This window comes from Heliangelus exortis, chromosome 8 (assembly GCF_036169615.1).
Source record: "Heliangelus exortis chromosome 8, bHelExo1.hap1, whole genome shotgun sequence".
NCBI classification, from domain to species: Eukaryota; Metazoa; Chordata; class Aves; order Apodiformes; family Trochilidae; genus Heliangelus; species Heliangelus exortis.
This window is the reverse complement of record NC_092429.1, coordinates 29,286,532-29,312,567: the sequence shown is the minus strand read 5'-3', so window position 1 is coordinate 29,312,567 and position 26,036 is coordinate 29,286,532. Positions and strand designations below refer to the sequence as shown.

Here is a 26,036-nt window from a genome sequence, read left to right as displayed (position 1 = left end):
AATGTATGCAAACACTGTCAGAAACCAGTTGCATTTCCAAATCAATTCACAGTTGTCTTGGGGCTAAGCCCAAGCTGTAGAGAGGGCAAAGCAACACAGGAATCAGCAGTGAACAAGGAAACAGCGTTCTTCAAGTGAAAAGAGGAGCAGTGCCCAGGCTAGCATCCTCACCTCTGTTTCAGAGATGAGCTGGTTGATCTTCTTGCAGGTGTAGAAGGGTGCCACCTCCACCTCGGCCACGCGCCACTCCGCCCCCCGCGCTGTCTCCAGGTTCTTGTCATGCTTCTTCAGGATCTTACGGAAGCCAGTGAAGTTCAGGTTCTGCAGACAAGAGCAAACAGTACTGCCTTTTAGCCTCAGGCAACTCACGAGAAAGCTAAAAAGATCTTGCTAGCAAGGAAAGAACAGTTAAGAAGAAGAACAAAAATGACTGCACCTATTGGCAGAAGGTTTTTGATTTATTACTTTTTTAGAAGCCCTACACCTCCCGCAGTAATAACAGTGTGGGAGTCAGAGGCAAAAAAAGAGGTGACTTCCTCACAGGGAACTGCCTAAGGTTCATATTTCCTCAAAAGCAAAATCTTCCTTAACAAAGGAAGTGACAACATTCCTGGTGAAAGCTCACTGGAGACAAATAACCTTTGAACATGGTCAAAACTTGGATGCCTGAATTTCTTTTCAGAGATGCTCCCTCTGCCTGGGTCCATCTTACTGCATCCATACCTGGTCTCTGGGTTAGCAGTAGCTGTGAGGAGCTCTGAGCAAACAGAGAAAGCTGCAGAGATGATGCTTTGTCCCATCTCCCACAGCCACTGCCAGTCTTTCAAGGGGTTGTCCCTCCCACAACTAGGCTGCTGATTTCCAGTTTCTTTAAACTTTCCATTGGTTTCAAATCAGTTTCCTTGGATAAGTGTGTTACAGAAGGGAAATCCTTGTAGGAAAGTTTTAAATGCTGCAGACTAAACCCAAACAAGCCCATGCCCACAGCAGCATCCTCTTTTCCACAGAGTGCACTGACTGCAAAACTAGTTTAGCCTTGCAGATGTGGGAGATGTAACTCTAGTCTAATTAAGGCAAGCACGTGATGCTGCATTAAAACAAAAAATAACAGCCAGTTTCCAAAGAGCCCTGACCCAACACCCCTTTAATGCACAGTAACTAAGACAGGCAAAGCTCACTGCACTGCATCGTGCAGGCAGTTGCTGTGACAAGGATTTGAAATTCTGCATTTCATTACACAGGAAATGCCACTCGAAAGGCTCAGCGTTTCCTTCAAGAAACAGCAGGAACACAGACAGACCATGGCAAGATTTACTCCTGGGAAAGCTTAGACAGCAGCTTGAAAAGAAAATCAGAGAAAACAGCAAAATCCAATGCCCTGGGGAGAGGCGCCAACTACTCAGTGAAATTATTTTCAATCTGATTAGCTCAGAGTGATTTAATACCAGTCCCTGACCATAGAGGTGGGGAAATGAGGCTACGGAGACAGGAGCAGGAAGCCAACATATTAATGATCTGCATTACTGCAGACAAGAGACTTTAATTACTTTCTATTAGAAATGCCAGCATTCCACCCCAGGGAGAGTAGATCTGTATTTCATTTATTTGAAATGAAAAAGATGAAGCAAAATGATGATTTTGGTCAGAGGTTTCTCTGCAGCCTGAACTAGCATCACTTTATCTGCCACGTGTGTAAACACCAGCCCAACTCTGGTGTGCCTTGGCTGCTTGGGTCCTGGTTACACCAGACACCAGGAAACCTCTCCAGTGGCATTTTGTACCCTGGCTGCAAAAATTCTACAATCCCAAAGTATAGAAAAAAAAATGTTTGAAAAAAAAAAAAAAATACAAAGTGACCAAACACACTGTTGGTTACAGTGATCCTCCTCACAAGAAATGTGCAGTGATGGATCTGGGAACAGAACAAACTCCACTAGTGCTGACAAATGTTTTGCCAAATTCATAATTGCTTCTCTTTGGCAAGGAGCTTTCTCCAAGCCTCACTTCCATTTCTGCTGGGTACTAATCAAGTCTGTCCAAGTGAATCAATTAATGGCATGGTTTGTCATTAAAAATGGAAATAAACCCAAACAGTGCAACTTACACAATAATGTTATGGAAGTTCAAGTAGAAACAAACAGTGGACTCCAAAATCTTTGCTCGTGTACAAGTGTATGAAAAAATACAGCAGTGAGACAAATGCACAGCAGTTTAATAAGACTGATTCAGCCTCCATTATTTGCCTCAGTGTACTGTATCATAAATAGTGTCAGTATATATTATGCACTTAATTTCCCAAGTTTTGTTTTTTCTAAAACATATTCCACAGAAATGCATTTATCTCTATATATACACAATCTAGATTTATATGTTACTGTTGATAATAAATTAATTTTATTGAGAGTATAACCAATGATAAGTCAAACAAGTAACAGCTACCCTGGAGACAAGTTCTGTTTTCACCTGAGGTTTGGTTTCTGTACCCTGGGAATGGACGTGTGCACCTTTAGCTCTCACTTCAGTCCTAAAAAACCTGAAGAATTTGCTTCACATGGATTTTCCTTTTTTGTTAACCCAATTCAAGGCTTCAGTATTTCATCAGAGCCCTATTTTCATATTTGTAATGCTGACACCTGCACTGATATTTGATACTGACCTATGATTTGATATTTGAAATTGATACGTGTGATATTTGATATTTATATGGACTTCTCTTTGCTTCCTACGTCAACCCCTCAGCTGTGTCATCTTCCCATCAGGTTATTGCCTTTCCTCTACAAAACTGCAAGACACTGATTACTCCTGGTTCTTATATTTTAAGTTCAAAACTGATCAAGGGTAATATTCTGGGATTTGGTTTTATGTTTGTTTTAGTACTTGTATATCCTTGTCCTCAACTTCAAAGCCAATTTGAATTAATTTTTCTCGTTTATTCTTTGAAAATATATTGTAGAAAGCAGCTCTGCTTCTTTTGGAAACTGGGAAAGCTACCAAATCCAGATGGGGTTTCACAGCAATATTTAGTACACATACAAGGGATTAGGACTCATGGTAGCAAAAATTTAAGTGTTCAAGATACCTTTCCTCACTGATGCAGAGTAGGAAAAGATTTTTCAATGCCATAACCTATGTCATCCCCTATTTAAATTTTTCATCAAACCTCAGAAATTATTTTCTGCAACCAAAAGTAAGAAGAGTTGTTTGGTAGTGGTGGTCTTGCTTGTGGGTTGTTTTGGTTTGTTGGTGTTTTTTTTTGTTGGTTTTTTTGTTTGCTTGGTTTTTTAGGAAAAAAAAATCACAACAGGTAATACTGCTTTGCTCCACTTTGAAGAGCTACGGATACTCTGCCTCTCCCAGAGTTTTGAACAATAAACTATCTCTAAAGGGCATTACTGAGAAACCCATAGCTTCTGGACATGTGCTGAAAGATATAACAGTCTACAAGAGGTACAAATACTCAGAATTTTGAAAGAATGCTATTTTGTCCATACTGGAGAGTGGTGTTAAATTAAGTGGTCAATTAATTCTCACGGTAAATTTTGTTCACTAAAATTGTCCAGTACAACACTGGTAAAGATCTAAATACAGATGCAGTGACTTTAAGCTATAACATTTCTATTTAACAAGCTAAAACCCCTCATAATAAGACATTTAAAATGGCAAAGTTTTTTTTAAAAAAACAACTAAAGAGCTAGCCTAGGAAAAAAAAAAAATCATAACACTTTCAGATTTTTATTTCAAGATTTTTGGAATGAAATCAGTGTTTGCAATATTTACCATGCTCTTTTGTGCCAGAAATCCAAGCACAGCTAAAGATTTGGCTTCCATACTTCAAGGTAAATGAGCCTGTATCCTACAGAACTAATAACATTTTTAAAAACTGATGTTTTAACAAGAAATTCTGAGACAGCAAGGTCACAGTCACTACCATGGTAACACCAAGAGGAAACAGTACACTACAGTATTTCAAGTTTCATTACAAATAAAAGATAAAAGATCTTCCCCAGCCTGCCAGCTCCACTTCTGATCAGAACAACACAGAACAGAAGAAAGAGACCTCGAAGTGACTCTGTGTCCTGACCATGCCTCGGCCAGGGATGCTGAGGTCAGCCAGCCCAGGAAAGGAAGAAAGATCCCTCTACAGGTCAGCTCAGCATTTCTAGCTTAACACAAAGCAACCAGATGCCTGCTGCCAGGCACCTTTATGAACACCTAGGGACCCCAAATAAAAAAAACAAAACGTCGGAACGAGGCAACTCAAGGCTACACGAAGCACAGAGACAGAGACACCGCTTCTTCCTGCAGGTACCTGATAGTTCTGCAGTAAGATGAGGCTGAGGTAGAGCTCACTGAAGGCCAGTTTCAGATCTCTGATGTTCCTGTGCTGGACACGTTCCTCGTGGGACAGGTGGAAGACGGGCTTGCGGCGCCGCTGCAGCGTGGGGGCCCCGCTGGCCTCTTTCTGTGCATCCAGAGTCGACTGCAGCTCCGTCCGCAGAGTCGTAAACTTGCGCTGAGCTTCTGCAAGCTTTTCTGTCAGCAGGGAAAGGGAAAAGCCAGGTCAGAGGATGGCAGCTTGCCTACCCAGCCTGTAAAAAGCACTATACCTTTTCTCTTCTAAGACTAAGACTAAGATGATTAAGGGAGTGGAACATCTCCCTTATGAGGAAAGGCTGAGGGAGCTGGGTCTCTTTAGTTTGGAGAAAAGGAGACTGAGAGGTGACCTCATCAATGTTTTCAAATATATAAGGGGTGAGTGTCAGGGAGATGGAGTTAGGCTTTTCTCAGTGGTGACCAGTGATAGGACAAGGGGTAATGGGTGTAAATTGGAGCATAGGAGGTTCAAGTTGAATATCAGAAAAAATTTTTTTACTGTAAGGGTGACGGAGCCCTGGAACAGGCTGCCCAGGGGGGTTGTGGAGTCTCCTTCACTGGAGACATTCAAACCCCACCTGGACACGTTCCTAGGGGATGTACTCTAGGGGGCCCTGCTCTGGCAGGGGGGGTTGGACTAGATGATCTTTCCAGGTCCCTTCCAACCCCTAGGATTCTAGGATTCTATGATTCTTCAAACAATGTGTCCGTAGCTAACACCGCTGCCACGGGGAGCTAAATCCAACAAGGCGGCGTTTCCCTGCTCTGAACCCCTTCTGGTTAAAGGTTCTGATACACACCTCTGTAAAACATACACTCCCACAAAACAAAGCTCTTTAAACCAGACAGGTCCTTAGTAATGTCGTAAAAATCAAAGGGCTGCCCCTCAGCACAGAGTAAGGCAACATTAAAAGTGGCCTCAGATCTCGACATCCACCCCAGATCTGATTTCAGAGTGATTTGGGTTGGAAGGGACCTTCAAGACCCCCTGGTTCCAAACCCCCTGCCATGAGCAGGGACACCTCCCACAGCCCAGGGTGCTCCAAGCCCCATCCCACCTGGGCTGAGACACTGCCAGGGATGGGGCAGCCACAGCTTCCTTGGGCAGCCTGGGACAGGGGCTCAGCACCCTCACAGGGCAGAGTTTCTTCCTAACATCCAGCCTAAATCTTCCCTCTTCCAGCTTAAAGCTACGAGCCCTTGGCCTACAAGGCAGATGGTGAGTGGGAAGGATTTTTACCTAAAGTCTATCTAAACTTCCTTTCTTTTAGATAGAAGTCATTGTCCCTCATCCTATTGCTAACCTGCCCTCCCCAGCTCTCCTGCAGGCCCTTCAGGTACTGAATTTCTGGAGGATGCTCGTTCCAGGACCACCAGAAGCAGCCCCACCTGCAGAGCTGCCTCCTGCACCTTGGGGCTACCAGGGAGGCAGGGTTCAGGCAGCCTGTGCTGGCAGAGCTGGAGGCAGCCAGGCAGATAGGGTCTCATCTGAATACCAGAGCTCTGAGCACATGTCTAACTCTGCAGGGTTAAGCTGCTCACCTTCCTCCAGTGCAGCCAGAGCACCAAACACGTTACAGACCCTGTCAGCCAGCACTGGGGAACTCAGCAGAGAGCAGGCAAGGAACGTTTTGTATCTGTGTACCCACCATCAACTACGTGTTTACTGTCTTTCTGTACAACAGTGAGGAAATCAAAGGAAAAAAGCTCATTTCAAATGTGACTCTGAATTGCAGAGCTCAGAGACCAACGCAACCCTTTGCCAGGCTCCCGGTGACAGACAAACACAGCTTCTGCTTTGATCAGGAGTTACAACACTACCAGCTGCTGCTCCTGATCTGCTGCAAGGATTTATCCTTCCTTCCCTCCGTTTAGGCTCAGGCAGGTTAGAAGCATTGTCTTGTCATTTAGTGATTAAAGGGAAAGTCAACTTGAATTAAACATCATTTTGATGTGTTTTTCGGAACAAGCCAGGCTCCCTTCCTCACATCTCAAGTATGAAAAAGGTGTTCCTTTAAACATGCTGCTTTATGTAGCTTCAGAAAATAATCTTTCTGGCTAAATACCAATCTTTTCGTGCTAAAAACAGCACAACTGACACCATAATATCTCTCTTTGTTCTGTACAACTAGTTCCTTCCAGGCTTGTTTCCCTCCCTGTGGCTTCAGTCACAGCTTTGGCATCTTGCTGATAAGAACCATCACAGGCCACAGGCACTGGCACTGGCCAGGAAGATGCAGAGAAGGCTCACAGTGTGGGAGCCACCTCCATCCAAGAGGTCACACACCACTCTCCACACCAGAAATTACAACTCAAAGCTCTTCCCAAGAGTCTTCTGGCTGCCAATTTAATTCTCTTCATTACTATCTTGTACATCAACTTAATGCTGATTCTCAGTTGCTCCCCGCAAGTAAGATTTCCTCTTATGGGGGAGACTCTGACCTTTTCCTCAGTTTTAATCAATTCTGCTTAATTTCAAGCACAAAATATCTCTGTAAATAATTTTACAGTGTTCAGTATATTTTCCGAGAATGCCTTTCTGAACAGAGAATGGGGATTAATACAGAAAAATCAAGTACAGAAGTGCCTGAGACACTCTAAAACTTTATTGATTAGCAATTTTATTTAAGACATTTTTAGAAGGCAGGAAAGGATAACTCCACTCCAACGACTTCTACATCTGTGCAGGCCACAGTTGGAAGTGTCTGCCCACAGACCACAACCACAGAATATTTAACACATCCAAGGTCAGACTGCAAAAACAGTAATCTCTCCCCACATTAAGAGCTCTCTCAGAAAGAAGTAAAAATATCTGTGAAAATTAAAAGCCTTCATATAAATAAAACAAGTTCATTCTGTAGTTTCAAAACCATCTGGTGATTCACAGATGTTCCTTTTTGAATATAAATTATTAAATATGGAAGAGTTGACACTTTTGAAAGCACTGTTCCATTCTCCCTATGTCCAGAAAAACCTTAAAATCCATAGTCGTAAGAGCACAGTGTTTAAAAAAAAACAAACAAAAAACCCCTTCAAAACAGTTCTAAAACTGCAGCTGCACTTTTCTGTTTGCAAACCAACACCCACCAAAAAATCATCATCCCCAACTACAAACATTATTCTTTTTTATGCACTGCTGAAAAGCCATGTGCTGCCTTCTAGATAGCTTTTCCATCCATAGGGAAGGGTGACATTCCACTGAAGATGAAGCTCTAGAGGTAACCAGAACAGTCCAGTAATGACCTGTCCTTTCTGAGAAACACCAGCTCTGCTGCTTTCTTCTTCCTGCCCACTCTCTTGTGCTGACTCCAGCTATACAGCCCACAGATCATTTTATCACATTATGGTATGATTTTATCAACAAGATCCACTCAGAGGCAAAATAAGGCAAAATGTGTGTTGCAGATCTTAAAACAGCCTAGAGAACTGGCAAAGCAGACCAGAAATTAATTTCTCAGTTTGCAATATACTCCAAAACATTTGAAAAGACACTCATCACTGTCACTAATTAACCACTCTTAAAAGTGACTTTAAAAAAAATATCCCATTCAAAAGAGTTGAAAAAAAAGCATCATGTATGCAGAGCCTGGAACCACTCCTGTGTTGCAGGATTTTACATGACCTGATCTTCCCTGACTCCTCAGCTCAAGTAGAATCTCATGGCAAAAACTAAGGAGAAATCTAAAATCAAGAGAGGCTGGCAACAAAAATGCTTCCAATAAAGAAGGTTTGCCAAAAAAATCCTCCTAGATCCTAAAAAAACCCACAGTCACCTCAACTATGGAATGCCAAGCTGGTTTTGAGCCTGTTTTTCATGTTTAAAGAAAAGTTAGCACGTAAGGATCATTTTAAAAAACAAAAAAACCTTTCACACCAAGTACCTGGTAAGATGTCCCTCTGGGTTGCAATTTACATGGTCATGGTTGTGATCAAAACCTGTTCCAGCAGCCAGGAGATGACTGAAGGGCTCCTACCTGCCTGCAGCTCCCCAGCTCAGGGCTCTGGGCATTTCAGGCTCTTTCAGCAGCCCTTGTACACACCCTCAGCAACTTGCTTACCATGTAAAAGCCAAGTAAAAATAATACAGACAGCTCCTGTACTGACCACAAAACCACTGCTAGCCACACAGTAGCCCAAGCAGTTGCTGATGATGCTAATGCAAAATATAACAAACCTCCCCTCTAGAAAACTGCAAAGGAAAACCAAAACCAATATAGGAACAGGAATTCCTCTGCTGAGGCCATCTGGAAATTTTATTGCTGGTCTTTCTTCTCTCACTTGAGAATACATTTTCTTGAGCATAGACCAAATAATCACAAACTGTTTATCAAATCAGATTCAGTTAATGGCAGTTTTCATTCCTACTGAGCTGGGATAATGGTCTGGGGAATTGAATTGAGGCTGTGTTTGATGAGAGGCAACAACCTGAGCACACAGCAAAAGGCAAAGGCACTTTGCAGCAGGTTCTCCAAACCTGAGCCCAGGAGCAGCCCATCCCGAGAGGATGAGGTTGTCCATGCTCTGGCAATCCCAGTGAGTCTCCTGGAGGATCCCTCAGTGCAGGGGAAGATGAGAGGGAAATGGAGATCAACAGGAAGCTTCACTTTGTTGAAAATGCATAATATTTATTGTCAGAAACAAAAGTGTGTGATAAGTCATATAATAAGTCTACAATAAATACGAGGTACCAGGTCATAATCCAAACCAACACATGCCTGGAGTTACAGAAAGTCCAGTGTGACCAATTTCTGACATGATCAAGAAGAGGAACCCCTGACAGAACACTTCTTGATGCAGTTTAATGTTAATAACCCTAATAAAGGGTTTCTGTACTGTTAAAGTCATGTCACTCTTCTGCAAAGACTTATTCTATTCTAATCACAAGAGATTTTTCAAATCACATGTATTCTCCTGTATAGCTTTCTGAAATGACAGCAGTTTGAAAAAAAAAACACCCTACCCTATATTATTAATGTCATTTTAAACAAGGCAGGGATTGGTGTGTAGATGTGGTCCTTGTTAGGGAAAATTATAACCTGTGCTGTGCTTCTGCAGTGACAGAACTTTCTCTACAGAGTCTGGCTTGCTGTACATCTACAAGTAGAAAAGTAAGACAAGTTTTTGAGCAAAAAGGCCTTATGGTTACACCTGGGAAACATCTCACAGGGAAACACTGCTGAGAACAAGTGTTCTGAGGTAGGTACATGTGAATTGCATGTAGGAAAATGCCTGTGAGGTGTGAAATCCAGCTGGCCTCACACAACACCTTGCTCCTGCCTACAAACTGTGCCTGGTCCTTGCCCCACTGTGCTCCAGCAGAACACCAGGGAGCCAGCAGAGCAGGCACAGCCAGCTCAGTTATTGCACCTCGGGTACTTTCAGCAGTTCTTACGTTCACATCCCAGATTCTGCTAGCAAGAAAACAGCTAGCAACAAAAAGTCATCACATGATGGTTATTAACAATATTTTGCACAATTTAACTTTGTTACCAGATTAAGGTCAGAAGTAGAAAATGCTATCATATTGTGGCATCACATCTGTGAAGCAAAAGCCTTCTTCCAGCACCAGCAAATGTAGAGGAAGTCAATCATAGAATCACAGAATTGGCTGGGTTGGAAGGGACCTCAGAGCTCATCAAGTCCAACCCTTGATCCACTCCCACTGCAGTTCCCAGCCCATGGCACTGAGTGCCACATCCAGGCTCTTTTGAAATATCTCCAGGGATGGAGAATCCACCCCTTCCCTGGGCAGCCCATTCCAATGCCTGATCACCCTCTCCAGAAAGAAATTCTTTCTCATGTCCAACCTAAACCTCCCCTGGCACAACTTGAGACCTCTTGTGCCCTCTTGTCTTGCTGAGAGTTGCCTGGGAAAAGAGTCCAACCCCCCCCTGGCTCCAACCTCCTTTCAGGGAGTTGGAGAGAGTGATGAGGTCTCCCCTGAGCCTCCTCTTCTCCAGCCTCAACACCCCCAGCTCCCTCAGCCTCTCCTCATAGGATCTGTGCTCCAGTCCCTTCCCCAGCCCAGTTGCCTCCTTTGGACCTGCTCCAGCACCTCAATCTCCTTCCTGAGCTGAGGGGCCCAGAACTGGACACAGGACTCAAGCTGTGGCCTCCCCAGGGCTGAGCACAGGGGCAGAATCCCTTCCCTGGACCTGCTGGCCACGCTCTTCCTGAGCCAGCCCAGGATGCCATTGGCCTTCTTGGCCACCTGGGCACACTGCTGCCTCCTCTTCAGCTTCCTGGCAATCCAGACTCCCAGCTCCCTCTCTGTCTGGCTGCTCTCAGCCACTCTGTGCCCAGCCTGGAGCTCCCCATGGGGTTCTTGTGGCATGTTCAAAGGCTTTCCCAGTTGAAAATCCACTTTAAACCTCACCAAAAGGGACAGAAAGCCAACTGGATGGAACCGGAGCACAATGTAGCAATCTTACAGGGTGAATTTCTGATTATCCCATTCTAAAGTTTATTTACAAAACCCACCTCGGGAAGCAAACCTTCTCAGGGAAAACAGCCAACAGTAACACTGACATCCACTAGGCTTCCCTGCTCTTACCACCATGGCATTTCAATTCCCTTTTCTAAACAGGATCTTATACACAGTCAACAGCAAGTTGCTGCTGTCTGATCTACTCCAGAAAGATGCAAGAGTTTAAGGAAGAGTTCAGTGCCTAACAACTTGCTGGACACATGAAAATGGCCCATAACAGCTGCTCCTGCAGAAACCCTGGAAACACCAGGTAGGGAGCCCAGCACACCTCAAACATACACAAGGAGGCTCTCACCATGGCTAAACAGAAATTGTGCCCTGTGTGTAAGCTGCCACTTACATTTAAGAGCATCTTCACAGAGCTCAGCAGGATGCTGTTGCACAGGAGGGAAATCACCTGCCCTTCGTGCCCCCTCCTGTCAAATACCATGCTTTAGCTCCACATCTGTGATTAAACCAGAGCAGTTTCCCACATAAACCTAAACCTGCCCTATACTTATGTGGTGGTTGATCTATACAACCACTGTGGCTATTCTCAAAGTCTGGGAGCTTCAGACTCTTCTTATGCTGCTGTATTTCCCACAAATACACACAAATAAGCAGCTTACCTGAATAGAAAATGTTGATTTTGGCAAGTTCTTTCTCACAGGTCTGGAAGAAATTCTCTTCAAACTTGGCAAAACACCTTTTCACTGTGTCCTCATCTGTGTCTATAAAAGAAAACAGAAAAACCCCATATTGTAATAGAAGAACATAGGAACAATTTTCTACATGGCTGCCATGGAAATCTCTCTTCAGAGCAGATTCGCCTTTGCTGTAACGCAGGGAAAGAAAAAAACACTTAAGTCCAGAGGGCTGCAGGGCAACACAGGGCTATAGAAGGAGCAGCACTAAGACAGAGAGGGGAAAAACCACAGAGGCAGAACTAAACCTTTACTACACTTCCCAACAACTCTTCTGCTCCTTCAAGTGCTACTGCAGATTTCACACACTTCATTTCCACTCCCTAACCCACCTGTGTGACTTCATCTGCAAGGACATCCTGGATCAAGACTGCTCCTTATACCTACAGAAATCTTTTTTAAAAGGTGTCTCACCTACCAGCACAAAGTCACCCATCCTAAAGCTCTGCCCCAATGGAAAGAGGAGCCCATTGCATTTGGAGAAGAACACCACAATGTCCCAGTATAGGTTGGGGGCTGAGCTGCTGGAGAGCAGTGTAGGTGAAAGAGACCTGGGGGTCCTGGTAGACAAGAAGATGCCCATGAGCCAGCAATGTGCCCTTGTGGCCAAGAAGGCCAATGGCATCCTGGGGTGCATTAGAAAGGGTGTGGTTAGTAGGTCAAGAGAGGTTCTCCTCCCCCTCTATTCTGCATTGGTGAGGCCACACCTGGAGTATTGTGTCCAGTTCTGGGCCCCTCAGTTCAAGAAGGACAGGGAAGTGCTTGAAAGAGTCCAGCACAGAGCTACTGAGATGATTAAGGGAGTGGAACATCTCCCTTATGAGGAAAGGCTGAGGGAGCTGGGTCTCTTTAGTTTGGAGAAAAGGAGACTGAGGGGTGACCTCATCAATGTTTTCAAATATGTAAGGGGTGAGTGTCAGGGAGATGGAGTTAGGCTTTTCTCAGTGGTGACCAGTGATAGGACAAGGGGTAATGGGTGTAAATTGGAGCATAGGAGGTTCAAGTTGAATATCAGAAAAAATTTTTTTACTGTAAGGGTGACGGAGCCCTGGAACAGGCTGCCCAGGGGGGTTGTGGAGTCTCCTTCACTGGAGACATTCAAAACCCACCTGGACACGTTCCTAGGGGATGTACTCTAGGGGGCCCTGCTCTGGCAGGGGGGGTTGGACTAGATGATCTTTCCAGGTCCCTTCCAACCCCTAGGATTCTAGGATTCTATGATTCTATGATCCCCACCTGCCCACTCTGCTGTCCCCAGCAGAAGTCCTCAAGCCACTGCAGGGCTGCTCCCCCTTGTCCGTCCCACAGCACTTCTGCAATCACTTCCCCACCAGATGAGGGGAAGATCACAGAATCCCAGAATGGGTTGGGTAGGAAGGGACCTTAAAGCTCATCCAGTCCCAATCCCTGCATGGTCAGGGACACCTCCCACAGCCCAGGGTGCTCCAAGCCCCATCCAACCTGGGCTGAGACACTGCCAGGGATGGGACATGGACAACTTTCCTGGACAATCTGTTCCAGGGTCTCTCAGCCTGGCTTCAGAGCAGAGGTGCTCCAGCCCCACACCCATCTTTGTGGCCTCCTCTGGACTAACTCCAGCAGCTCCATGTCCTTCATATGAGCTCAACACAGCTCTTCCAACCAAAACGAATGCAGATTAAGTAGCAGCATAACCACCTCTCTATGCCAGGGTTGAATTCTTGCATTTATTTCCCCAGACGTTGTTCTGCTCTCCAGTCTTGGGCACTGTCAGGTTCTCCAACACAAACTTCAGTGACAGCAAACCTTTTTAACAAAGACTGGGCTCTATATTGGGGGGGGTGTGTTGATTTTTCTTCCCTGGGTTGACCATGGCAGAAAGCCAAGAGCCCTCAGTGCTGCAGGTTCATGCTGTGCCCCTTCCAACTCATCAGTCCTCCAGAAGCTCCTCCAGAAGCTCCTCCAGAAGCTCCTCCAGAAGCTCCTCCAGAAGCTCCTCCAGAAGCTCCTCCAGAAGCTCCTCCAGAAGCTCCTCCAGAAGCTCCTCCAGAAGCTCCTCCATCACTGCAGTCTGCTTTGTGCTGGCACCAGTGCACAGGTTCTCAGCCCACCACAGGCACTGGTCTTGCTCTTGAATAACAAAGCTGGTCACAAAAAGTATTCATCCCAGCTTAGCAAACAATTATATTCAGAAGGAAAGTGCCAAGCATTTAACTGAAGGCTTCGTTTGACCTTCCAGGAGGACTCCCTGTCTCCAGCCATCATTCTCACCTCCTCATCACTATAATGCTCCAAATGCAAATGTAGCACCACAGCAAGCTAAAATCTGCCCAGGAAACTGTGTGGAAAGTACCTTCCCCCTTCCCAGAAAAGCAAATACCTCTCTCATAAGCAAAGTTTAAAGAGGCCTAAATTACAGCAACCGTGATCAGATCCACACCTCTCCCCCACAGACTCTTAAGCCTTCAGGAGTAACTAAGGGCAATTCTGTAATTTAAGTAAAATTTTGCAATTAAAACAGCAATTCAGTCACTTTGCTATTATGAGGAATCTAGCAGAGTGTCTCCAGAAGTGCAGAACCTCAAAGACTGAACAAATTTTCTAATAATTAAGAAATGCAATTAATGAGTAAAAATTAAAAAGTCCACACTATAATTACAAGTTTCAGCACCATCAATCATCTGTCCCAAATGTTCCTAATGCTGAAACAAAGCAGACTCTTCACAGCCCCACAGTTAGAAGTTTCTGAATTCTCTCAGAGCCTTATGACCAAAAAAAAGTTAGGATTACCACAAAGAGGAGAAATGAAGATTTTATTAGGGTCCTTAAAAGGCCAAGAAGTAGCTTTTGAAACATACGTTACTAAGTAGAGATGACAAGCATCTAGAGAAAAGTTTTACTCAGGAGCAGATAAATAATCTGCACTGTGATAGTAAAAAAAAGCCAATTTTTAGCATTTGTTTTTGTAGGCAGAAGCATCCTCAAAATAGTATTACTACATATTAAACATAAAACTTTTAACATTTAGAATTTCCTGATTGTTATGTTTATGGCACTGATATTAAACACCATAAACCTACAGACCTTATATCAGTGTTTTGGGAGGTTTGTATAGAAAGAGAAAATAACAGAAGCCAGCATGAGCAACGTTGGAAGAAACTTGTTTTCTTTTAGAATTTGACAGTGCTTCAAAGAGTAAAAGAAAGAAACAAAACAACCATCTCTGCACAGAACACTGGTGTTTACAACTCCACCAGCCCTTCAGAAGGCCTCCAGAGGCTGTTCCAGAACTCTAAGTTTTGGCTCCCAGGTCCCTTTTCACCCGACAATTACTCGTGCAGATCCATGGCTACTCCCAAGGGTGAGGGAGGGCTCCCTCCTGGCAAACAAAAACAGCCCTGAAATGCTGGGGCTCTGGGTCCTCTTGGCTGAGGTGAAGCCCCAGCAGCCCTGCTGGAGGTAGAACCCAAGGCAGAACCTTTCAGAACCACAGAGGTTCTGCTCCTGCTCAGCTCGCAGCCTCCCCACAGATCCCTCCCTGCCTGGAACGCTCGGGGGGCAGAAACAAACTCTGCTTTGGGGCTGGGAATTTCTCCCAGCATTTCCAACATCTCAGCCTGGGATATCTACAGTACCAAGGCCAAGATGAACTTGTCTGCAAAAGCCCCAACCCTTCACCCAACAGCTGCTGCTGTGGGCAGAAAAACCACGAACAACAACAGAAATTGCTATGAAATACTTAATACACAGAGACTTTATTCACCAGCTGCTTGAAACCTTTCAGTTAGCAGTAATCAGGCAGTATCAAAACAGAGCCAACTCTTAAGGACCCAAAGGGCAAATTCTTCAGCCCAAAGAGTTTATACATCCCTAGCAAAAGAGCTTAGCTACTGATGCTTTCTTAAATGGGGTCATCACCCTTTCCTGCCTTTAAAAACAAATGATGTAGAAATAAAAGCACAGAGGTTCACTGCTTTCCTGCCTCAGAAACACCAAGCAACTTTTACTGCCACTTGTTTCTAGGTTGCATTGAGTTTACAAAGCAAAAGTAAAATCAAGCAAAATTTTAAACTTGAGTTTCTGAGACTACCCAAGAATGACAATGATGAAAAAATTTCATCAGGAGGAAGAGTGTACTTAAAGCTCAGCAAAGCAATGTAGTGTCAAAGTAACTTAATGCCAGTTGAACAAATAAATAACTTGTTTTGTGTGTTACTGACCACTTCAGGAAATGGTGTGTTAAATTCTTTGACTATAGCTGAAATTCAGAAGAGGAAAACAGGCTGTAAAACACAAACAAATCACTATTGGAAGACCTTCCAAAAACCTTGAGATTAGGAATTCAGGTCTCTATTTCAACCTCAAAACACCTCTGACTCAGAGAAATGCCAGTTCTACATAAACTATCCAAAATCCCTCTCCAAATGTCAAACGCCTTCTTACAAAAGATATTTTGCAGACCATGGTGGATTGCCAGCTTTGAAAATGAGGATTGTCTGAGTCTTGTGTTCCCATTGCAGTTCAGTTATTTAGCTGCAATAATAGACAAGTGCTGCCAAGGCTCTTGCCTTTATTTATTTATTTCCCCCAAGGCTAGGACAGGAGGATGTTTTTTGCCATGAGAAAACAACAGTGCCAGAAACCGTCCTTGGATGTAGGAGCTCCATGACAACAGAAGTCAGTTTCAAAAGGCATCCAGCTACTCCTGCCAAGAAGGGCCAGCAGTAACCTTCCTTTTGTTCTGTTTCTATAGCCCTCATTCTCCATCTGCCCTGAGCTCTGCCAGGAGGACAGCCTGATCAATACTGCAGCTTCCCAACCTCACCTTCCTGTGCAGTCACCTGCAGTGCACAAAAGACCCCACAGTAACCCCGAGAGCCCCTTGCAGAGAGCCCTGGTAGAACAGCAGCAATCTGGTTCTACTCCCTTCCCACCACTTGCAGAGAGTTCAGCTACTGGCACACCTGAAACAGAATCTAAAATTGAAAAATTAACATACAAGTGGCATTCCTGCACTGTCCCTGCACTCTGTTTTCAGTACATCTGTCAACTGTTCCTGTAATTTCTCGTTTTCTGCACCTATGGTACAGGAACAAATGGCCAGCACCCCAAGCAGCTCTGTTGTATCAGTTCCATACAAGAAAACAGACACTAAATGTTTTGGTAGGCTGGTGTTCTCTAAAAGTAATCCTTAAAAAAACAATCTTTCAGATTTTATCATGCTGAATTTTAAGGGCATTTAATTTATAGGAGTAATTAGCAAACTATGAGATCAGCACAGGTGTAACTCTGAATCACCTTCTGTTTGCCACAAAACTTTTCTCTGAGTCAAGTTATTCAGCTAGAGAGGAGACAATGCTATTTATTAGCAGGCCTCTGCCATCTATTAATTAGAAATAAAGCCAAATAAGCACATCAAATCATACTGAGCAGGTGACCACAAGTTTAACACCAGCACCGTTTCAAAGGCACTGAACTTTTAACATTTTCCACACCCTGCCTTGGCCTCTTGCTCACTAAAGGCCCTGCACAGAGGGCTCTAACAGACCTGCAGCTCTGGGAATTAAACAAGACTTAAGAGACAGCTTTCTAGTTCCCAGTTCTATGAAGACAGCAACTGCTTGTACTTCCACACTTGGTGGAACAGTAGGAAAAAAAACCTTAAAATTCTAAAAAAGTGGGTCACTATAATGAAAACTTATCTGTCTCCAAATCCCCCACACCAGCTCTGTCTGTCTGCTCAACCATCACAATTTCCTCATACCCTGAGTTCCACAGCACCAACCTTGTTCAGCTTCCCAACCTTTTACACAGTGAAAAAAATTTACAGCTAGAAATCAAAGTGTACAGCCCATAAATGCCAGGACAAAGATTCCCTTTACACCTCTAGAGCATCATCCTCACGTTTATTGGGGTGTTTTTCTAAAGGGAAGGTTCTTCCATGAGGTTGCTCCCTCCCTCACCACAGAAAACTCCACTTGGGGCAGCTGCAAATCCTCTTACTCACTGAAATTTTCCAATAAACTCATTAGTCACCAGGCATTTTCATGCCCAATCTTGTGCAAATAAAATTCTGCAAGAGAAAAACTTTAAGTCCTTAAAGGTCAGATATAGGAATGTCTTCCTAGTCGTGCTACAGGAGAAGGAAGGAAGGCAGCTCTGCTTGCAAGAAAGGATGGTGAAAATCTGGATGCAAATAAGGAATATTTGTATTCATGTTATTTCACCTTAACTTCCAAGTTGCAAACCTTCTGCAATTTATGCCATCAACCAAAAAGTGGCCCTCAAATTAAAATACTATAAAATCAGAAAGAAAAGCTTCATGCACCAGTAACACACACATATATACATATATATTATATATATAAAGCTCTAAGAAAACTCATAGCAGGCTATGTCTACTTTTCTAAACTACCAGAGATGAGCCATCCACTTAATGAATGCTTTAGGCCAAAGTAGATTTCATTATTAAATTATTTCCCTAAATCTAGTAATTAAAAATGACCACTCAGGTAGCAAATGAGGTTGGTGTTGCCTGCACACACATTCTTTACGTGTGGGTAGGACAAGGGGGAAGGAACTGCTGCAGGTCACCAAAACAAGTTCCCTCTGGGTTTTGGTTCACCATTTTGTTGTTTTGTTGGAGTGAGTAGAATCAATTCCAAAATTCCTTTAGAAATTATGATTTTTAGGTTAGCAATAATCCCGTTTCCTCATTTTTTGATTGTGTCACTGAAATCTTACAAGGAAACCAGCCAGATTCTTGATCATGGTTTATTGAGCTGGAAATTAAAAACAACCTCTAAAACATGCCCACAAGCTAGATACCCAGCCAAGTGTCAGCTAGAAATTATTTGTATTTGTGACTTTATAAACACAGATTCTAAAGCAATTACAGCATCCTGTTAGGAACTTCAGGTGCTGAAAAAACCAGGCAGGGCAGCAGCCAGATGTGAGAAGACAGCAGCTGTTCAGAGGTTCACTCCTTGAACATCCCCTGGCACCCACACGAAGTCATTTCAGAAACAAAGACACAAAAGGGAAGGCAAGAGCCATCACCCCCTCCTGTAAGTCACCAGCATACTGAAAACCCTTAGGGAAATGGTGTAATTTGGAGTATTGTAACTTTTTTAAAATACAGGGAGTAGCAGAAAGCAGAAAGTGCCTTCTGATGTGAATGCTCCTGGGACCTGGCACATTTTTGAGGGGGAAAGCCTGGCCCTGCACAGGAGGGCCCTGCTTGCTTCTGTTTGTCTGGGGGGAGGCAGAAAAGGGAACTGCAGCTAATTGAAAACATTTTGCATAATTGGAGCTGAGAAGAGACCTATACCCATCACTCCAGGAAGCTATCTGCATCCTTATAACAATTACAGCACATAAAATATTCAGAAGTTAAGTAAAGAAATAGAAATATTAATACTGGAAACAATAAAAGTCGTGTGAATAACTGGACCACCACCAACTAAAAAAATTATAAAATGCTACTTCTAAACATCTTTTCAGACCCATGAGAGCTTTTTTGGTGAGGTGGGGGCAGAGAAGGGACAAAAAGATTAACAAGCCTGTCTTGGGAAAGACTTTAATTAATATTAAAAGGAACCAGAAAGACAAAACTAATGATACAGAACAAACTCCCCATCTGGAGGACAGCAAAGGCACAGTATAAGGAGAAGTCTGCTTTAAACATGCTGTCCATGGCTTAACTTCCCCCAAGGGAGTCAAAACTACTCAAATTCTTTTTTTTTTTTTGTTTTCCCAGCTATCAAAAGCAAACAGTTAGCAAGAAGAGAATAAGCAAGCCATTATCAGATGAAGAAAAACATGTTTCCAAGGTATCTCAGTGAGATGACACGGGGCTGGAGAGTGGCTCTGTGGGATGGAGGGACAAAAGGAGAAAACATGACTTTATAATTCTAGTCAGTGTCTTCCTAAACATTTTGCACAATTTAAATCAACGTTTTTCTTTTTAATTTACACATGTCAAGCTCAAACACCAGTGAATGAGCATTAAGGTAGCTGCTTATCTACTCAGGGCAGCAATTCTTCTGTTCTAATTCTTACATTAAAATAGCAACAGATGTTGTAAGACCCTACAGAGCTTACCCAAGGTTATATTCCCCCTTGTTCACACACGAGTGCAGCCACCCAGCTGAGCCCATACTGCCTCTCATTAAAAAATAAGTATTAAAGTATAAAGCCCAGAGACTCTGCAGTAAATTCAAGACAAGCAGAACTTCTCCAGGGCAGGTGTCCAAAAGTTCAGAGTTGGTTTCCTTCAAAACCACTTCCAAGTAGCATCCCTTGCCTTCCCTTCTCCTCAATCCAGCTCAAGCAGAAATAGCACTCCTGGGATGCCACTGTGCAATCTGTTTTGCTGTGACTTGAGCACATGGAAGGAATAAGCTACAGGCCAAGTGTCCTTCAAGGGGTGAGCAGGTGGTCTTTCAAAGGAATTAATTTGAAAGCCTATGCTGACTTCAATTCTTCAGCAGAGCTACTGTGTTCAAGGGGGTAATTTCAGTTTAAGATTAAAATGCAGCAGAGACCAGGACTGCACTTGTTTGTTTGTCTGTCTTCCAAGCTAATTCCTTTCTTTTTGTACAGCACAAGTCCCAAGCCAGAAACCTCAAGGCCTGAGTATCTCCTCTTGGAGCATCTCTGCCAGACTGGAACTGGAATCCCTTTCAAAAGGATGTTTACACCCCAAATGAGAAGAAAGATTTAAAGGCATGTGATTCCCCTTCACATTTCCCCCAGGCTCAATGCACAACACTGCTGGCACTTGGTAAATAACAAGGGAAAAGGAACCATTCAGTAATTTCTATTGCTTACAGAACAAATCCTGGTGGGAAGGGAATACACAGACTGCAAAAGTAACTGCCAGGCAAAAGGTTTGGCATCCAAACACAAATTGTGAGCATGCTGAGGGTAAAAAAAAGAATGGCCCAACTTCCTAAGTCACCTCTTATTTCCATTTCAAAGAACTCATTACAGAGCCACCATAATTAAATCTCTTTTACCTCTCTTTGGCACGGTGGCAAAAAGCCTTAATTTGAAGTATCAGCTGTGCAAATGGTCAAGAAAATGGAATAAATACTTTATGGACAAAAACAAGTAAATGACAATGTTTTAGTGTGTTGCTGCCCTAGATTACAACTCTTGCTTTTAGAGACAACAGGGAGGAGGGAAGAGTGACACAGGACATTTCAGATACCAGGAAACCATTTCCCTTTTCCATCCTACCTTCACATTTGCAGACTCTAAACAAACCTGCATCACCTTACCCACCAGCACTTGCTCTGTTCAGGGTAAGTGGAATTAAAACACTCTGCTGTAAAACACCACCTGCCAGCCTGTTTTCTGCCCCTGCTGTACACACCAAACCCATAAAGCAGCAGTTAATAAGATGTTGCTCACTTTGAAGCTATGTTTGTTCCTGGCAAAACTCGTTAAATAAAGACTGCTCCTTATTTAAAGTGTGGCTGATACAACTGAAAAGGGAGGCAACTCTCAGAACAGCAGCAAGCAGGGAGGAACTTGGACCTTTATCTACCACGTGTCTAGAAGCTTTTGCTGTCCTGCAGGAAATCTGGACCCACCGATGCATGATGAAGTCAAACCATCCATGAGGCACTCTCCTAACCACAGCAAAATCCAAAAATGTTCTTCTCACTCCCCTAACCATGCTTTTAGCTTTGTGATCATGTCCTTACAGAAGAATTGTAACTCAACAGATGACCACGGGGCCCAGAACCACTGCTGGTGTATCTGGGATGCTGGGAACCAACAGCCAGAGCAGAGGGAATGCAAACCTCCTGGCAAGGGGGGGACCAGGAGGCTGTCACCACCCTGCTCTGGAAACCTGCATCAGGTATTACCAATTAGGAGCCACATTCAGACAGAAATGTGGTGAAAGGAAACACGTCAAGGTGTTTGCAGGGAGATCGATCTACTTCACTAATAAAAAAGAAATTTTAAAAAATGCCAAAACCCAACCCAAACACACCACCGTGGGTTGCAGGGTCATTCTGGACTGCTGTACCTGTCAGCAATGCATCAGCACAAATTGTTGTCCTGAGTTTTATTTCCTGCAAGGCTTTAGGCAAATGAATCCATTAACCACAAAGACAGTGTGGATGGCCTTAAAGGTAACAACGAAACCAGACAAGAAGGGGGGGGTTGGCAAATATTTCAGGGGCTGGAATCAGCTTCTCTTCAGCAGCAGACAGGAGGAGTGGAAAAAGCACTACCCAAAAGTCACATGAAAATTAACTTTTGTTACAGCCCTGCTGGTTTATATCAGCAAGCCATGAAGAACAAACTTCAGCAGCCTTGGAGATTTCTTTCATGCATATTCACACACAAGAAGCATTGAAATGGCCCCAGTTCATTCACTCAATTGATTCACCAGCTGTTCTGACACACAAATAAATATGTAAGTGGCTACTCTGCTCTAAATTAGTGACATTCAGTGAATCTAACCAGAGAGCCTGGACCTCCAGCCCCTGCATTTAGCTCTCAGTGCTCTCCCTTGGGAACTGAATAGCAATCAGGTATGTAATGCAGGGATGGTTGCTTTTTTCTTCCTTTCTATTTAAGGTGGAAAATGAGGGAGGTGGGGCAGGGAGATAGGAAAGAAAAAAAGAATTATATCCTTAAACCCAAGCAGATAGTCTAAACGTGGTTAAAGAACTGCTTTAAGCAAACATAAAAATAAATTAAAAAGATAGAAAACAGCGAGACAGAAAAAAGGAAATATAAAACCGACTGCAAGTGCAGAAAACATGAAGCAGATGATTTATTTCCTATGTTACAGCTTAAACAAGTCCCAAGGCACACCTCCTAAGGCCATCAAATATCAGATTTACATAAAATCATTAATTCATTAGTCACAAAAGAAAAGAGGCACGGGTTAGGAGGGCAGGATGGAATGAATGAAGTGAATATTTAAGCCAGAGACACAAGCAAAACATCCATCCTCTAGCACAAAGAGCTTCCTGAATGAGACACACAGCTAACCTCAAATTTCTCAATTTGAAAAACCTTAGTTTGCCACACAGAGCTTTGCCAGGCCTTTGAATCTACCCAGAGAACCACCCAGAGGACAGGAACACCACTGGAGTGCTCTTCCTCTGCAGCAACACAAGGGAAGCTGCTGGTGCTGAGCCAGGGGCTGTTTGCTCATGGTTTGGTTTCCATCAAAAACCAAACTATCCCAGATCAAAACCAGCCTCTGCTCCTGATAAAGCTGCCTGGGGTCTGCTGGGGCTCAGGCACCTCTTTTGACCCACTGGGGTCAACTCAGGTTTTCATGAGATTTCTTGCTGTAGCCCTGAAATAACAGTGACTTTTAAGGAAAAAAAAAAAAAAAAAAAAAAGGTACACGAAAGATTAAAACCCTCCTGTATGTAACATATGCATTAATTTTCAGGTTTGTGTGCTGTTTTATCACTTGATTCACACGCACAGCCCAAAACTGCAATTTTGAAGCTATCAAACTGCCTGCAGAGACAGCATTACCCCAGCAATCCCCAACACAACACAACTGGTCCCACAGACGGCTGCACTATTTTTAAAGTGGAACAGGGAAGTATTTTCCTCTCTTTTGCCAAGCAAGTATATGAAATGTGCCACATGGCAGGTAGCATGCAGATGACAAAACAGTCAGAATTCAGCAGAAATACAAGATGGGGTTGCCAGAGGGATGCCAACAACTCTTTGTCAAAAAAAAAAAAATACACTGGTATCTGCTGCAAGAAGAGCTTTGTTTTATCTTTGCTCTCCAGAGCTGGTGCCTCTCTTCCACAATTGTTGTAATCTTTAATTCATTGGTAAAGAAGAAATGAGTTAATGACCACGGGAGTGTCCTGGGTCTCAGATACAAACTTACCCAGTTATTTGCTGAAGTGTCTGCCTTAACCTCCCTGGCAGGGAAAGAAGTCACCATGAACCTTGAGACTGTTTCAAAAGGAAGTGCTGACACAAAGGAAACAGGAGGTTTCCTTCCCTGGAGGCAAGGGGAGAATATTTTCTGCAAGAAAGACTCGGGCAGCACACAGAGCTCATTTTGGGGAAAGAGTCCAACTTTGGAGCTTCCCTAACAAGCATTTATAGGCAGTACCACCTAGCAATGAACAGCACAAGAGTCTGACAAACCCTCTGGAACACAGCTAAAGTTTTCTTACAAAGGGTCTAAATAATATTTCAAAATTGTAGCAGGACTGAGCTGAGCATATCTACAATTTCCTGTCATCTAAAAGGTCCATTTGGTGATAACACACTCAACAGGCAAAAAGCAGAGATATTCACAAGATCTACAGGCTTTGCATTACCTGACTGCAAGAGACCACAAGAGACAGTGAGGACAAAAGGTACACAATCAAATGTAAACACATTTACAGGGAGCTGTAATAATTTATTGAAAAAACAAAAAACCAAAAAAAAACCCAGCCTTCTCTTTCTAAGAGCTGCCTCTATGGGAGCCTGTCCTGAAGCTGAGATAAACTGCACCCAACCCAGAAGCTGAGCCCCACGTTGGCAGCATCTGAGCAAGCAGCTCAGCTGACAGCATCCATCACACAGGGACACAACACCCACAAGGCACAAAATACAAGCAGCCTCTACACAAAAAGTCACTGATCATCAAATCAATCTTCCTTTTTAAAAATGAGCTTGAAAAGACCAATGTGAGTGGCTGCTGCCACTAATGGCTATCTCTGCTTTTGTGTTTCTTATAAAAGGACAAATCTAGGAAACTTAGAGCAAGTGACATTTTTATGAGAAAGCATCTTTGAAGTTAACTGTAAGGAAGTTTATTATTTTAATTTCAAAATGCAAAAGCAAACACAAAGATCCATTAACACATGATGGAGCATATGTTATTAGCATGTTCTTTAACACTGATAAATAATAATAAATAAAAGATCTTAATAAAAGATCTGTGAATTGTTCTTTGTATACCCACCATCCATGTATCCATGGCAGATAAACTCCTTCCCAAGTATAAATGCATGGCACCCCTACAACAACTGGCAACAAAGATTTAACAGCAGCACTCCACATACAGGTCTCTAAAATACAACATAAGGTTTCATGTAGGCAAGTTTGACAAAGATGAAATGGTGTCGTGTAGTAGGGATGGTGTATTCAAGAGAGCTTTACACTTTCTGGAATGCTGCCAGTACTGAAAAAAAGGCTTGTAACATTGTGAGGTTTTTGTTTTGTTTTTAAAAAAAGACATTTTTATCATTTTACATAGTTACATAGCTGCTCTTTATTTTGAGTGGTAAAATATCTGCCAGAACAACTGCTTCTTATGAACTGGAGCCTACTGCCCTAGATTCCTCCCTGAAAATTGTAATTATTTTGTTAGAGTACAACAGTTACATCATTCTGCAGAGCCTGGAACTGTACCACTGTCAAAAGGCACAAATGGATAGAGGATGCGGTGCCATCAGCTCTGGAGTCTGAGTGGCTCCAGCAAGTCAGAAACAGATTCCCAGTGAAACCAGGGCTCCATCTCATCCTGAATGGAAACACAGAACAGCTCCCAGCAGCTAAAGGGGAAGCGTTTGTGTCTCTTTTCTTTGCTGCTCCCCACGATCACACTGGTGACCCAAAGCCCCCCAAGTTCACAATACTGATTTCATCAGAGGTCAGAGAAACAGCGAGCAGCACAAGAGTACATCTGAACCCACCTCAGGCTTGAACCCCAACAGTCCTTGTGAGGCTGAGGAGGAGGCAGAGCCCTCCACATCTGCAGTCAGACTGGAGGGGGAAAAGACCTTTCCCAAGGGGTGTGAGGGAATTTATGGAGATGGATCTTTACACGAGTTTAAAATAATTTTCCCCAGAGAAAAAGGCTTCTAAAGGATCAGAAACAGTCTCACTTTCCAACAGCAGGAAAAGAGGCTCCTGCAGACTCTCCTGACTCTCTCTTTTTTTTTTTTTTTTTTTTTTTTTGCACATGCATAATTATTAATGGATTCTCCATCTGCACTCACACTGACAATTGCTCTCAACATTTGCACAGCCCAAAACAAAGATGTTCTCCGTGAGCTGCAGTTCTCTCCTGGCAGCTTGCAGAAAGGAAATGCCAAATCAGTCTGGTGCCACCTCTGACCCCTGACAACACTGCAGGTTCTTGGAAGGAAATTCCTGGATGAAATCGATGCAGTGCCCTGTCAGTTTTGCTATGGCTCAAAAGAAAGCCTGGATCAGCAAGACAAAAGTGACAGAAAATTCAGTCCCAGGATATAGGTATGGGAAAGGATGGACTATTGCAGCTGCTTGAGCAGCAGTGGCTGCAGCACAACCCCAAAGGAACCTGTACCTACACTACAATGGGTACAATGTGGACATTCCAGGAGCAAGCCTTGCTCCCAGGTATCCTGAATTCCCACAGTTGGGAAATGGTCAAAGAGCTTTCTTTTGGAAAAGAAACATGACAGTGTGATATATAAATAAATCCATCGTTTCAAGGATCTCTCTCCTATTTTACCTGCTTGTGGCAA

At 43.4% G+C, this 26,036-nt stretch overlaps 1 protein-coding gene across 1 annotated transcript in view; it reads right to left on the bottom strand.

Annotated features, from left to right (window-relative positions):
• XPR1 (xenotropic and polytropic retrovirus receptor 1) overlaps nt 1–26,036 on the bottom strand; it is a 93,773-nt gene that overhangs the window by 28,916 nt on the left and 38,821 nt on the right. Inside the window, exons 3-5 of the mRNA XM_071751374.1 lie at nt 11,470–11,571; nt 4,310–4,533; nt 172–321 (exon numbers count right to left, since the gene is read on the bottom strand). Of these exons, the coding sequence (XP_071607475.1) occupies nt 172–321; nt 4,310–4,533; nt 11,470–11,571 (476 nt within the window). The remainder of the gene's footprint in view (nt 1–171; nt 322–4,309; nt 4,534–11,469; nt 11,572–26,036) is intronic.